The sequence below is a fragment of the Medicago sativa genome, chromosome 1 (assembly GCF_051527215.1).
Source record: "Medicago sativa cultivar Bolivia chromosome 1, Bolivia_mono, whole genome shotgun sequence".
Taxonomy (NCBI): domain Eukaryota; kingdom Viridiplantae; phylum Streptophyta; class Magnoliopsida; order Fabales; family Fabaceae; genus Medicago; species Medicago sativa.
The window spans coordinates 5,122,939-5,136,919 of record NC_140749.1 but is presented as its reverse complement, the minus strand read 5'-3'; the positions used below and the strand labels follow the sequence as shown (position 1 = coordinate 5,136,919).

The 13,981-nt window shown below is 35.0% G+C and overlaps 1 protein-coding gene across 4 annotated transcripts; it reads left to right on the top strand.

Annotated features, from left to right (window-relative positions):
* The first annotated feature begins 1,852 nt into the window (after window positions 1-1,852).
* Window positions 1,853-9,841, top strand: LOC146951962 (B3 domain-containing protein Os03g0620400-like). 4 transcript variants are annotated; one of them, XR_015032860.1, is made up of 8 exons: window positions 1,853-2,150; window positions 3,492-3,962; window positions 4,881-5,514; window positions 5,596-5,754; window positions 7,338-7,513; window positions 8,202-8,718; window positions 8,983-9,156; window positions 9,251-9,841. XR_015032860.1 is itself a non-coding variant. In XM_085756872.1 (8 exons), exons 1-8 carry the CDS (start codon window positions 2,034-2,036, stop codon window positions 9,542-9,544), a joined length of 2,538 nt encoding a protein of 845 aa, XP_085612998.1. In that variant the 5' UTR covers window positions 1,853-2,033; the 3' UTR covers window positions 9,545-9,731. The 4 variants fall into 4 exon arrangements, 2 of the variants coding, with proteins under 2 accessions (XP_085612998.1, XP_085613005.1); XR_015032861.1 differs by having other exon boundaries at window positions 8,983-9,160; window positions 9,251-9,731; XM_085756872.1 differs by having other exon boundaries at window positions 8,987-9,156; window positions 9,251-9,731.
* The last annotated feature ends 4,140 nt before the right edge of the window (window positions 9,842-13,981 follow it).

The window sequence follows — 13,981 nt, the reverse complement described above, 5'->3', positions numbered from 1 at the left end:
ACTTGCCGGTGGCATCTATGACATATACGTCATCTCCAACTATGATAGTCTTATTCGAGGTTTCTACTAATGTAACCTTAGTTGCAATGATTCACAAGGTTTTGAGATATGGAGTTCAGTTCATGTCATGCGTATCACTTGTAATCTCCACTTTGATCGTGTCATTTTCGAGACAGACTCTACCTTGTTATGAAATCTTTCTTGAAAAATGTTCTTAATCTCTTTAATCTTCCAGATTGTACTGCCACCATTCTACATTGTTTCAGAGAGGCCAACTCATGTGCAGATTTATTAGGAAAAAAGATTTGATGCTCCTTTCTTTCTAGTTTATGTTAATTCTAATTGTAATTTCCTTCATGCTCTTTTGGCGATGGATTGTAAGGGTGTTTTCATCCCGTTTAGTCTGTTAATCCATCCCTCTTATTATTAAAAAAAAAATTGTTACGGAATTGAGAGAATTTATGGTGTCTTAAATCTGTTACGAGAATCTTTGCATTGATTTCGGGTTTGAAGGTGACCTTGCAAAAAGTGATATTTTTGGTTTGAATATTGACGATGATTTTTTATGGTGGATTTTCGATTTTTTACATTGTTATATTATATTGATCAATTTCCTATTAGGTTGTTCGGTATTTTAATGGGTGCCAATCTAAGGAGAGTTGATACTTGGAAGCCTATTGTGGGCAATTAATTGTCAATAAGAGAGAGTCTGACTTTGATTAACTCAGAATTTTCAATGACGGTGTTGAGTCTATTGAAGAAGTGGTGGAGGAGATAAAAGTGTGGTCGTGGCGGTGGACCATGTACAGGTTCCATATGCCTCCCTCCCTGTATGTTCTATGAATGGTCTTGGAATCCACAAGATTGTATCCTGCGATAGTCCATTGTTTGGTGTTGTGGACAGTGGGGCGGTTCACCTTGGTCTGTGTGCGGGTTGTACTGTCTGTGGCTCCTATTTTGGAGGCTGGTGGTGTCATATTAAGAGTGGCAGGCAACTATGGGTAGTTGGGTTAGTGGTAAGTGGGTGAGGAGGTCGTTGTTGGCATGGGAATAAGAAGTGTTCTCCATATTGGTCTCGCCTGTAAATGTCCAATCTAGTAATCCAATTTTGATGTTCAGTCTAAGGCCAACATTATGGTTTGGAGATTCCTTGAAATCTTGTATGATATGCCTTAATGTCTAGCAACTAAAGAGATACTAGCAACAAATAAATGATGTTTTGGCTAGAAAAGGAATAATGTCTACCATTCATGATATGCCTTAATGCCTTATGTTTTTAACTCAACCGATATGGAGTCTAGTAACAATCTCTTCTTCACTTGTCCTTTCTCATATAATTTATAGTCCGCCATAATTTTTTTTTGAAAGGACAACATAAATAATTGGAAGGGTATTCGACATATTTATGCATGCATGAGAGCTTGACTTGGATAAGCGTTTCAAAAGTTCTTGTTTAGACGGCCGTAATTTGAAGTCTTTGGTTGGCTTGGAACAAAGTTTTTTTTTTTTTTTTTTTTTTTTAAAAAAATGGGTTGCATATTGTAATTCAATAATCTCTAAAATTAAAACAGTGTCTTGGGGATGATATTCTAATTGATTTAGTATGTTTTGTTTAGCGGTGATGCATCATCTCTCACGTCCCAATGTTCGTGAAATTTCAGAAGCTCCAAATATTATAGGTTGAATACTCAGCTAACAAATATTAAACACAAAAACAAACAAGCACTTAATTATCTTATACTCATCATTTTAATATAAAAAAATTCTCTTATTTACATATGTAAAAAAACATCTATCACGTCACTCTTTCTGTCGAGGCTTTTAAACCCTTGAGATCTGTCATAACTCTGGTAAGTTCTTTCGGACCCAATTCACTTAAATATTTTCAGTTTTGGTACTATTCATCTTCCTCGTGAACTGTTGAGGCTTAAAGCCTGTACCTTTTCTCTTCTCGTCCAGAACAGCTTGCAACTTTCTCTGGATAAAACAAAAACCTCGCACTTTTCAACAATTTCACTGTCTTGCGTTCGAAGATGGGAGGAGCAGGTGGAAGCAGCAAATCTTGGGAGAAAGAGATTTACTGGACCCATTTTCAGTTCATTCATTTCATCCAATTTCTTCAAACCACCACCGATTTTCAACAACAACTTGTGAGTGCATGCACTTCATTTCGTTTTTCTTCATTATTTTGACTTGCCCACTTTTTAAATTTTGTATCTTTTTACAATTCAATTAACTGCAATTAGCTTTTTTTAACTGAGTTTTGAGCTTTTGATTTTTGGGTATGCTGTTAATGTTATTCAATAATGGCTCAGGAGCTTTGACATTAGTTGTAGATCTGTTTTTTTCCCCTTCATGAACCAACTTGCTTTGCATTGTCCCACGTTGGAACTTGGAAGTCATGAACCCGGTGTGAGAATTTATATAGGATTGGACAATTTTCCCCTTTGAGCCATGATTTTGAGGTGAACTTAAGTTCAATCCGTATCACATTGCAATAGAATCTGTTGGGGATTTTGGGGGGTACGGGAGAAACAACGGGTGCAGATATTCCATGACCACGAGAGGTGACACCACCCAAAACCTTAAGGCATGAGGTATATGGGTCACATTGCTTATATATTTTACTCGTTCATAGGCTATGTGTGACTTAACCACTCACACTTTAAACCCAACAGAATCAAACTTTTGTGGTTTGTTGTTTATGCCTTAAAATCAATATGTGACGATTTTGTCTAAAACAAAAGGCACAGGGGGGGGAGAGTGAAATCTTGCTCTGGAAGTCTGTTCATGCGCGAGGCTCAAATCTTTGTTTTCTCTCTTTGTTTTCTTGAGTGATTATGAAGTGAGGGGTTCAGAGAGGAAATGAGAGAAATTAGGGATTTCTCTTGGTGATCAATTGGGGATATTTCTTGGTCAATTTTGCAACTCTCTTGAGAGAAAGAGAAAAGGTAGGAATTAGGGTATGTTCATGTTGAACATTGGAGGCTAATTTTTTGTAACTCTTTTGTATCTTTGTAATGACTCGTTGATAGTGAATCAGAGAGCGGCTCTCTCCCCTAAACGTAGGTCAATTTGGGCCTAACTGTGTAAAAAATCTTGGTGTTTGTCTCTCTACGCTCTTTATATTGTTGTCTTTGGTTTGATTGTGTTGAATCGTTATTTGCTTGGACTATTTAGTTTGGTTGCCATTGATATTTGTTCCACTGTTTTTGTTGGTTTTAACAACGAGTGGTTTGAATTCACAACAGGGCAAAAAATGAAAAGAAAAGGAAGTGAAAAAGGAGATTGTAGCGTAGGTTTTCTTGGTTTATTATTCTTTTCCTTGTTCTGCAAACATTATCTATTTAGTCATGTACTTGAGATGATTACTGGCTGTTTCTCAAGAAAATACTTGTGTTTAGCTCTTATGTAGATATATTAATCTACCAACATTATTCTTCAACTCAATGTTTCTTAGTCTCAACTGGAAATCTATAAATTTATTGCAGGCCCTTCCCAAAACATTTTCAGACAATTTAAAGAAGAAGTTGCCAGACAATGTGACCCTTAAAGGTCCTAGTGGAGTTGTGTGGAATGTCGGGCTGACAGCTAGAGATGATACCGTTTACTTCACAAATGGATGGCAAAGATTCGTGAAAGATCACTCTTTGAAAGAGAATGATTTCCTTGTCTTTAAGTACAATGGGGAATCACTCTTTGAAGTTTTAATCTTTCATGGAGATAGTTTCTGTGAGAAGGCAGCTTCTTATTTTGTTGGAAAATGTGGACAAGCTCATACTGAACAAGGGTGTAACAAGGGAAAAAGCTCCAATAATTCTGTTGAAGAAGTCAGTACTCCTTCTAATGGCGGTGTTGAATGCAGTTCGCCTGAAAAATCATGGGAGGAAGACATTTACTGGACCCATTTTCAGTTCATCCATTTCACCCAACTTCTTCCCAAAGATTTTAAGCAACAACTTGTTAGTACTCCTTTTCCTCTTTCACACCACTCTTTCCTTTCATGTTGTAAATAATTGAAAAAATAAAAATGAAACCTTTCTAAATTGTTATTTGGGTGTTGAGTGCATGCTTTTTTTCACCTTCTTTTTTCTATTTATATTTTTTTTACTATGCCCACCTTTTAATTTTTTTTTATCTTTTTACAATTCCTTTAACTAAGGGGGAGCCTTGGCGCAACGGTAAAGTTGTTTTCACGTGACTGAAAGGTCATAGGTTCAAGTCGTGGGAACAGCCTCTTGTGTAAAAAATAGGGTAAAGCTGCGTACAAAACACCAAAATGGTGGGACCCCTTCCCAGACCCTGCATATGCAGGACCTTTAGTGATCCGGGCTGCCCTTTTTACAATTCCTTTAACTGCACTTAGTTCTTTTGAAGAAAGTTTTCAGTTTTTTTTTTATAATTTTTTTATTATTTAATACTCTGCTAAGGTTTTCTTTTTTAACCATGATTATTATATTTTATACATATAGATATGCTTGTTTTTAAATAATGGGAACTGTGACATTGGTTGTAGATTTTTTTATTTTTTTTATCCTTTCCGAATAATGGATACGCTGAGACACTTTGTTTTGAATTTGCATTGCAATAGAGGAACCATGCATCTACATTTAAGCACTGTTCATGCTTTTGTGGCTTTAAGGAAAAGAAAAGGAAGTGAATGAAGAGATTTTAGTGTAGTTTTTCTTGGTTTATTATTCTTTTCCTTGCTCTGCAAAATTATCTATGTAAATCATGATATCAAGATGATTAATGGCTGTTTTTCAAGCAAGTAATTATGTTTAGCTTTTAGGTAGATATATTAATCGACCAACATCACTCTTAGATTCTTCAGCTCAAAGTTTTTTAATCTCAAATTGAAATTTATACTTTTATTGCAGGCACTTCCTAAAACATTTTCAGACAATTTAAATAAGAAGTTGCCAGAAAATGTGACCCTTAAAGGTCCCGGTGGTGTTGCATGGAAAATAGGGCTCATAACTAGAGACGATACCGTTTACTTCGTGGACGGTTGGCAACGATTCGTGAACGATCACTCTTTGAAAGATAATGATTTCCTTGTCTTTAATTACAATGGTGAATCACACTTTGATGTTTTGATCTTTGATGGAGAAAGCTTCTGTGAGAAAGAAGCTTCTTATTTTGTCGGAAAATGCGGCCATACTCAAACTGAACTAGGGGGTAGCAAAGCAAAGGAAACAAACAATTCTATTGAAGAAGTCAATACTGCTTCTAATGGTGGTGTTGAATGTGGTTTATATGAGAAATTTCAGGATCTTAACAATATAGGAACACCATTAGCTGTACCTGTTGAAACTACCAATGAAAAGACTTTTAATGCTGGTGTCAAATCTGATTCCCCTGAGCAGTTCATAGCTGATACAGTCACTAAGACCACAGCTATACAGTTTCCCTACCAACCAACCGGAAAAAGGAGCAAGAGAAGATCATCGACATCAGCTAATTGTTGTTGGAGAGCACTTGACTGGGTGGCTTATAACAAGCAACACTCAGGTTAGAATGTTTTTTTCTTTTCCACTTAACTTTTACTATATTAATTCTAAATTAGTTAGTAACTATAACTTTCTGATGTAGTCACTATAGCGGTTCCCTCCCATACAACCAACCAAAAGACCAAGAAGTCTGTTAATGAAGTTACGCCTGGCCGGAGTAAGAAGCGGGGAAGACAAGCAAAAACAGCTACTTCTGGCGAGAGAGCAATTGATTGGGTGGCTTGTAACAAGGAAAACTCAGGTTAAAATATTTCTTTTTCATTTACTTTTACGACATTAATTCTAAATTATTTAGTAACTATAACTTTCTGATGTCATGCTTTTTTGTACTGCACATGCTTTGCTATGAACTTTGTCCAAACTAGTTTGTTTTCCTGTTTTTATATTGGTCATAAGCATGGTTATCAGTATCTTGCGACACATGCGAGTCATATCACAATTCTATACTAATCTGAACACAGTCAATATGAACCTCTAGTGTTTTTCTACTTGGACATGCACCTCATACTGAAACCTGATTCACTATGATAAATTCCGATTCATTCTAATGAATCACACTGTACCTAAACTTGGAGTAGTGAACTGCTTTTTTTGTCAACTTTGCGAAACCAACCACTTTTCTTTTGTCATTTGATCTATGACTTGAATCATGAATTATTTTGAGGTTCATATATATGATGTATTAGCTTATAACTTTGTTATGTCACTTGTTTTTATTTAAAAATAACATACTTTTTGATAGGGCCTTAACCTTCGCAGATGACATGGGCCTGAGTGACAAAGGGAATAAGCCCAAAATATGGAGAGTTTAGGTGAGAAGAAATTATAAAAGAGAGAATGAGAGGTGGCAAGGAGAGAAAGTGAGAATTAGTAGGGGATTTAGTTATATGAGGTGGGAGCTGTGGAGAGATAGAGGGTATCATGGAAGAATCATTGTTTTGCTTGGCCATTGAATTGCGTGTTTTGTCTTTGTAGAGCATTGCTATTTGGGTAGTAGGGGTTTATCCCTTCAGCGTGTCTTTTTTACCATCAATAAATACTCACGTTCCATTTGTAATTCCCGGTTTGTCTTTAATTTCTTGCTTCTGTTGTTTCTGGTTTGCAACAAATTAGTCCTACCTGCCGGATTAGTGGAAAGGAATGGCAAGGTTCGGACAATTAAACTGAGAGAGAGAGTACTAGGAGTTCGCATTCTCTTATTGGAGGATAGTGGTTCAACCCAAAATTTTATTTCTAAGAAACTTGTCTCTGCGTGTGGGTAGATTGGCCTCAGCAGACCATGCGTTTCCAATTTAACCAGGAACCTCTAGAGTTAAAAGGAGAGATCAGTAGTGAGATGGGGCATATGGCCTTGCAGAGCTTGCTAGGAGGACCAAAACAGCGGGATAAAGTCTGGTTAATGGTTGCTTAAGGGTTTCCTTTGGTTCCGAAGTCTCGTAGTGATGCTGTTACTGAAATCATGGGTAATCAAGCGGAGATGGAAAACGATCTTGATGAGTTCATGAATGTTACAAACAATCTCGATATATTTCATCGTTGTGAATAGGGTACAAGAACTAATTTGTTTAAATAGGCTCTTCTAAAGCTAATGGGCTTGATTAATTAAAGGAATACAATTGTTAGAAATAATTACAAATATACACTATTTACAACAGCCTTTGATTTCATTCTGGGTCTAAAAAATATGTATTAAAACTCATTTGATCTTCCCTAGCAAACTGATACTTGTCTAGGAAAGAGTATTTTGCATTCAAATCCTTATATTTATACCAAAGCTTGTCCTTTTGTTTAAAACTCATGATTGAACTGTTCAATTCCTCGCAGAGGCAGCCATCCTGAATAGAAGTGGGAAGGCAGATGGCCATGATATTCTCAGTGGAGCTTCACTGTCTAAGTTATCACCACATGATGAGAAAGAGATAGCCCAATCATTTACCTCCTCTTTTCCATATTTTGTTAAAATAATGAAAACGTTCAATGTTGAACGTCCACGTATTCTGGTGAGTTGTTCCCTTTTGTGATTCTCAATTTACCTCCCAAATAATGTTGTTTTATCTCTCCGCCCTCATCCTTAAGTAACTCGTGTGGTGTTTCACTTGCTTGAGAAACTGATATTGTTGGATTATATTAATTTTTATCCAAACAATATTTCTACTTTTATGTATGGAGGATGGTAAGCATGGATTAAAGCATTTCAGATGCATAGATTACAAGTATAAGATGATCTCAATGAAAATTCCATCCATAATTCCATCCTAATTAATGAGTCAATCTTGGTAGATTTGAACTATTCTTGTATTTGCACTTCAATGCATGTTGGAGTGATATTTCAATACCTAGCGAAGATGGTGCTTGGCAAACTTCTAAACTTCTACCCAAGCAAGCTTCTACATCTCACTAAGTTCGACACCTTTTCCACTGCTATGACATAACACATTGACTTCTGTTCTATGCAATTACAATGCTGTATTTCTCCAAGAAGTACCAATTGTTATTGTTATCACAATCTCCTTCCCTTAAATGTTTTTATTCAACGGTATTGCAATTTTAACTTTCCTTCTCAAATATTTTTTGTTTTAAGTTTATTTGGGTGTATTATTTGTTATGTGAAGTTTTCATCCCATTCCCTGTGCTTGGCATTCACACTGAAGCTCTTCCTAATACCGATTTATAATGGACACAATGCAGAATATTCCATATGAATTTTCGAAGGATCATCTTCCAAACTGCAAGATAAAGATTATTCTTCATAATTTGAAGGGAGAACAGTGGACCGTCAATTCTGTTCCCAGAACTAGATTGCATGCAAGTCACATTCTATGCGGAGGATGGTTGAATTTTGTTCGTGGCAATAGCCTAAAGATTGGAGATGTCTGTATTTTCGAACTTATAGGTGAGTGTGAATTACGTGTTCGCATCAATGAGGTTGGAAAAGATGGGTTAGACTCCCAGGTTGGAAAACTAGCTTGTAGTATGCTTAGTGCAAGACAGGAAGTCGCTAGCCATAAGACTTCCAGATTTATGCCGAAGAAACATAAAATCAGCTCAAAGTGCAGTGCGGAAGTTGATCTATTAGATAAAAAGTTGTCAGAGATATGTCAAGAAGCTGCTTTATCCTCTGAGTTAAAGAAATCCGGTAGAGCTTCAAATACTTCGAAGAAGGCAGGGCTTTCCCCCAAGTCAAAAGCTGCCCATAAAAAGTCGGGTATGGTTTTTCCTCTATTTGCCCAGTAGATGGTAATTTTTATTGCAATGTAGATCTATATCTTAAGTTTCTGCAACAAATTCATATTCAGTATTTTATGTTCACAAGTAAAAAGAGAAGAATATAATTCAATTTTCGGACAATTACAATTGTGTTACTTTGATAGTGAAAGAAAGAACCCAAAGGATAAATGTTGAATACTTTCCTTAAAAAATTTCTACCTTCCAAATTATGACTTCAGTCCCATTTTAACTGTAAACAAAGACAGCTGTACCGAGGAAACACCATGTTGATGATGGACTAAGCTCCCAGGCTAATGATAGTTTGAAAATGTTGTTTGCACTCGACGAACAAAGAGTAGCTGAAGCTTTCACTTCCCCATTTCCATATTTTGTGAAAATCATGAAGAAGTTCAATGTCTGTGGATCATACACTTTGGTGGGTAATACACATTTCACAACTAATTATTGTCACAACTAATTATTGTCAGCATGTGTGTTTAAAATCATTGTTGAAACTTGTTACTCTGTAGAAAATCCCATGCCAGTTCTCTACTGCACATCTCCCTGCTTGCAATACAGAAGTTACGCTTCGCAATTCAAGAGGCAAATGTTGGACTGTGAACTCCGTCCCATATGTTCAAGGGGAAACAACTATTCACACTTTTTGTGGCGGATGGAATGCCTTTGTTCGTGATAATGACATCAATTTTGGTGACACTTGTATTTTTGAGCTCGTTTCTGATTATGTGATGCACGTTCGTATATCTGGGGTTGGAAAGGAAGGTCTTGATCATCAAAATGGGAATGTGAAACTTAATAGCTAGCTGCTGTCCCATCTACCTGCCAACGTTCACGTTTGTGAGAAAGATAAATCATTCTTCAATGAAGATGTATATGTTGTGGTAAGAATCACAAAAGACTTGATGCATTTTATGCATGTCGGTAAATTCATGTTGTCTCTTAGAATGTATTTAACTATCTATATTTATTATGATATTGCTTTTTAGTTCATATCGTTGTCTATAACATCCAGTAGGCTTGCGAAATGTTGAGCTCGAATGTGTAAAATTACATTTTGATTTTTGATCTCATAATAACCGTCGTTTAAGGTTATGGAAAAATATTACTAAGTGTACTAATTTTTATGATAAAAAATAAGTTTTATTTACTAAAGAAGTCTTGTTAAAAATAGTTAGATTTTTTTTTGTTTTTGACATTGGATAATTAGATGTTTCGAAATACAATAAATAATGATATATTATTTGAAAAATGTAATTAACGTTTGATATTTTAAAATGACAAATGATCCAAGACAAACAAATATTCTATCTGTTCCAAATTAACAATCGTTTAAGGTTTCTACAAAAATATTACGGAAAAAAGGGTTTCTACACAAACATTAAGAAAATCGATAAATTGTCTAATAATGTACACAATAGTTTTACGAAGTCAATCCTATTTATTAATAGATGGTTGTTTGATAATGGCTTTTGTTAATGAAAATGTGCAATAAAAACTTCACGTCTCATAATTTGATATCTAATGAGAGAAAACTTATATCATTTCATTCATAACCAAATTCGTAATACAAGTTGGAGTGCTATAAACGAGATGATCTAGCAAGCTCATGAAAAACACAATTGTCGTATGTTAAAGAGTAACATGAGTTCCCTACATTTCCTTATGATGCTACCAAATTTGTAACATCTGTTTGTTAAAGAATGATGCTATAAGGACACCATGTACTTAACCGTTTCAAAGCCTCCATGAGTGGCCGTGCTTCGGCGTCAGTCGTTGTAGGTGCGCCTTGCTGCCATCGAGAAAATGTCTAGATAACCATGCCATTTTCGTCCCTTAGACACAAGCCGCATCCATATAGTTTATCTGATTGAAACATCGGTGCATCAATGTCGCACTTCAACATTCCTGCCTGGGGTTTCAACGTGGAGTTCTTGCCTATTTCTTTAGACGAAAATACCTTTTAGTATCCTTTTCAGTTGAAATTGATAAACACGTATCTAAGTACTCCCTCCGTCCCGGAATATCTGACCCATTTACTAAAAAAAAGTGTCCCAAAATAACTGAGCCATTTCAATTTTCAATACAACTTTCATCATTCCCAATCCAATATAACTCTAATTAATACTACTTTCATCATTCCCAATTCAATATATTCCACTTTCCCCTTTATTTATACATTTTTCTTAATCTGTGTGAAAAACCAAACTGGCTCAGATATTCCGGGACGGAGGGAGTACACACTTAGCAGTGATCACGAGTAGGATGCTGTCATTACCTACTAAATATTAGGAAAAATAATTATCTTTAGACGTTAGTCACAAAGCAATGGTTGAAATACAAGGGCAATTTAACCCTTAATTGGAGTCAAGGAGGTAGAATTCTGGCGTTGTCTAGTATAACAATCGTCTCACATTATTCACGAATTGAATCCTCGAGTGTAGTGCTACTAGTGTAATGTCCCGTGCCAAGCACGGGATACACTTTATTTAAAATTCTTTAACGGGTTTTACACAAAAATAGGTTTTTCAAATATTATTTGATTTTTTTAGTTTGATTTCATTCCATAATTTTGACATTATGTTGTACTTTATCATCATATTTAAAATTGAAACAATAAATCACTGTTTATTGAGACCAAAAAGGTTAAATTTTATAAAGATATAACTATTTTTGTGAGAGTGAAAATAGTGATATAACAATAAAGATATAACTATTTTTATCGGAGTCGCCTTTTTAAATTCCTTGAAGATAGAAAAATAGTACATTCAAACGGATATATCTTCAAAATTAATTGAAAATAATTAAAATAATAATTAAATATTATAATGTGTTATATATTTAAAATGAAAAAATAAAAACAAATTAGGTTCACCCATTCAAATTCAATTCAATGTTCTTGTAATGTATCTTTGTATTCTCTTTCAATACTCACAAGAGTTGGTTTAATTTCTTTCATTCTTAAAGGCTCACTTAAGTATAATTTCTTTTATTGAATCCTTATTATTTTTAGTGTGGAGGGAGTGTGGAAGCTAGGAAAGTCAATTGGGTTAAGTGGGATAAGGTGTTTCTTGGTCGATATAGTTGTTGCTTGGAGGTTCGTATAGTGCAGAATTTTAACTTATCTTTGTTAAGTGAATTGTTTTGGATGCTAATATGGATCAATGAGTTTGCGGTTTAAAGTTTTAGCATATTAGAATAGGTTGGAGGGAGTTCATGTGAAGAGTGGGGACAGTTAGGCGTATATGTGGTATAAACACTTCCATAGTGCTAAAATAGGGGCGAAGATTGGGAATTTGAAATTGGTTTGATGACAACTTGACGATAGTGGAGAGTAATGAGAAAAATACACTTTTTTGCCATGATTCGTGGTTGTAGAGTGGTCCTTTGTGTAATATATTTAGAAGACTTTTTTAGTTATCTCAAAATAACTCCGTGCCATTTAAGGAGATGCGTAGGTTAGAGTTGGATGGGGTTGAGACGATGTCATAGAATTTTTCTTGGAAGGAAGTGCAGGGGATATATTGTTGTTCTTTGTTGGACAACATTTTTTTAAGGCTAGCGTCATTGATAAGTGAACATGGAAAGTTGACCGTGGTGAAAGGTACTCTGACAAAGGGGTATATCATAAGATGATGCAGGTGGAGCATAGTGAACCTATGGCTCTAAGAAAATCTCATTGGGAACAAAGTAGTTCCTCTAAATCTCTCTCTCTTTTCGTGGAGACTCTTGAATAACTGAATCTAACAGAGGATGACTTAACTTGATGGAGCATTTTAAATATAGACTCATTTTTATGTTCTGACAGGTGTGAGAAAGAGGAAAATGTTAATCATTTTTATTTTTAGTGTGAATTCTTCGATAATATTTGACATCATATTCTATAATGGTTGGATAACTATTGTGTTCTTCCCATTAATTCCTGCGAGAGTACTCTTAATGATTCTCAATGGTTCAAAAAAAGGTTTATTTTAGTTTTTAGTTGATTTTGTTGACTTGCATTTGGATTATTTGGAAAGACATAAATTCTTACATTTTTGTCACAAGAACCCGTTTATGGTGTTGTTAGATAAATTTACAATTCTCATTTAGTGGTGGCAAAATGCTAAGAAATTAGGTTCGTATTTTGAGTTGCAATGTTGCTGGAATAATCCATTTACTTGTCTTGGTTATTCTACCTCATGATTTGGTTCTTTTACATCTATGCATCTCGAACTTTGTATTTTCCTTTGTTAGGCACATCTTGTGCTTGAAGGATTTTTAATATAATTGATTTGGCGTCTTCATTCAAACAAAATCCATCTTAGTCAAGACACCAACTACATCAATATATAATATCTTAAATGTTAAGTAACTTAACACTAAAATTTTCAAGTAGTTAGAAAAGGGGTAGGGATGTGGGTTCAAAATTATTGTAATGATAAAAATATATATAACCAAACAATTACATTGATGGTTATAAATTATTACCTTGAAACAATTTAATTTTTGCCAACATAATGGCAACAACAACATTTTGAGATTCACCAAAAGATAGAAAAGAGTTCAACTCTTCAACATACTCTCCAAAAAAAGTACATTTAACGCGATACCTATTCAAAATTGTCAAAGGTTATACAAATATTAATTAATACCATAATACATGTTTTAAAAAATACACTTACAAAAAATCAAGCTTACCCATTTGACTCCAGTTCAATGACATTCATCTTAATTTTTCCACTGTCTCATTGATATTCTCTTTAAACACACACTACAGTCATGACTCCAATTACATCAGGTATCAGGTGCAGGTGTAAACGAATACACGTTTGTTGGGACCAAAGCAATTTTAGATAGTTTGACTTTTGTGTTGATTGTGAAATTCAGTTTGTATTCGATGTGTGATGGTCGATACGAACCACTGTTGCAAGCAACATCGAATGAGGAAATCGTGAACACCATTCCCTCTTGGAGATGCTCTTTGAACTTGTATCAATGTTCATCGTATAGACGCACCAATTCGATCACCCTAGATGACAAAGATTAAAACATTATACTTTAAACAAAAAATTAAAAAAAAAACAAAAAACAAAAAGGATATGGAAAAAGTACCTTTCGATCCTTTAGAACCAACTCCATGGAAAACGGTAGTTTTTTTTATTTTTGTAGTCTTGAACAAACCAAGCACGAACAACCTCACAACCAATGTCCACGATTGTTTTCTTGGCGAAACATCAGAGATGAAGTCGTGTTTCGTAGAC

Coding starts and splice junctions, on each gene's coding strand:
- LOC146951962 (XM_085756872.1), top strand. CDS start 2,034: ATGGGAGGAGCAGGTGGAAGCAGCAAATCTTGGGAGAAAGAGATTTAC. Junction 5,515..5,595: donor TTATAACAAGCAACACTCAG/GTTAGAATGTTT, acceptor TTTCTGATGTAG/TCACTATAGCGGTTCCCTCC. Junction 5,755..7,337: donor TTGTAACAAGGAAAACTCAG/GTTAAAATATTT, acceptor AATTCCTCGCAG/AGGCAGCCATCCTGAATAGA.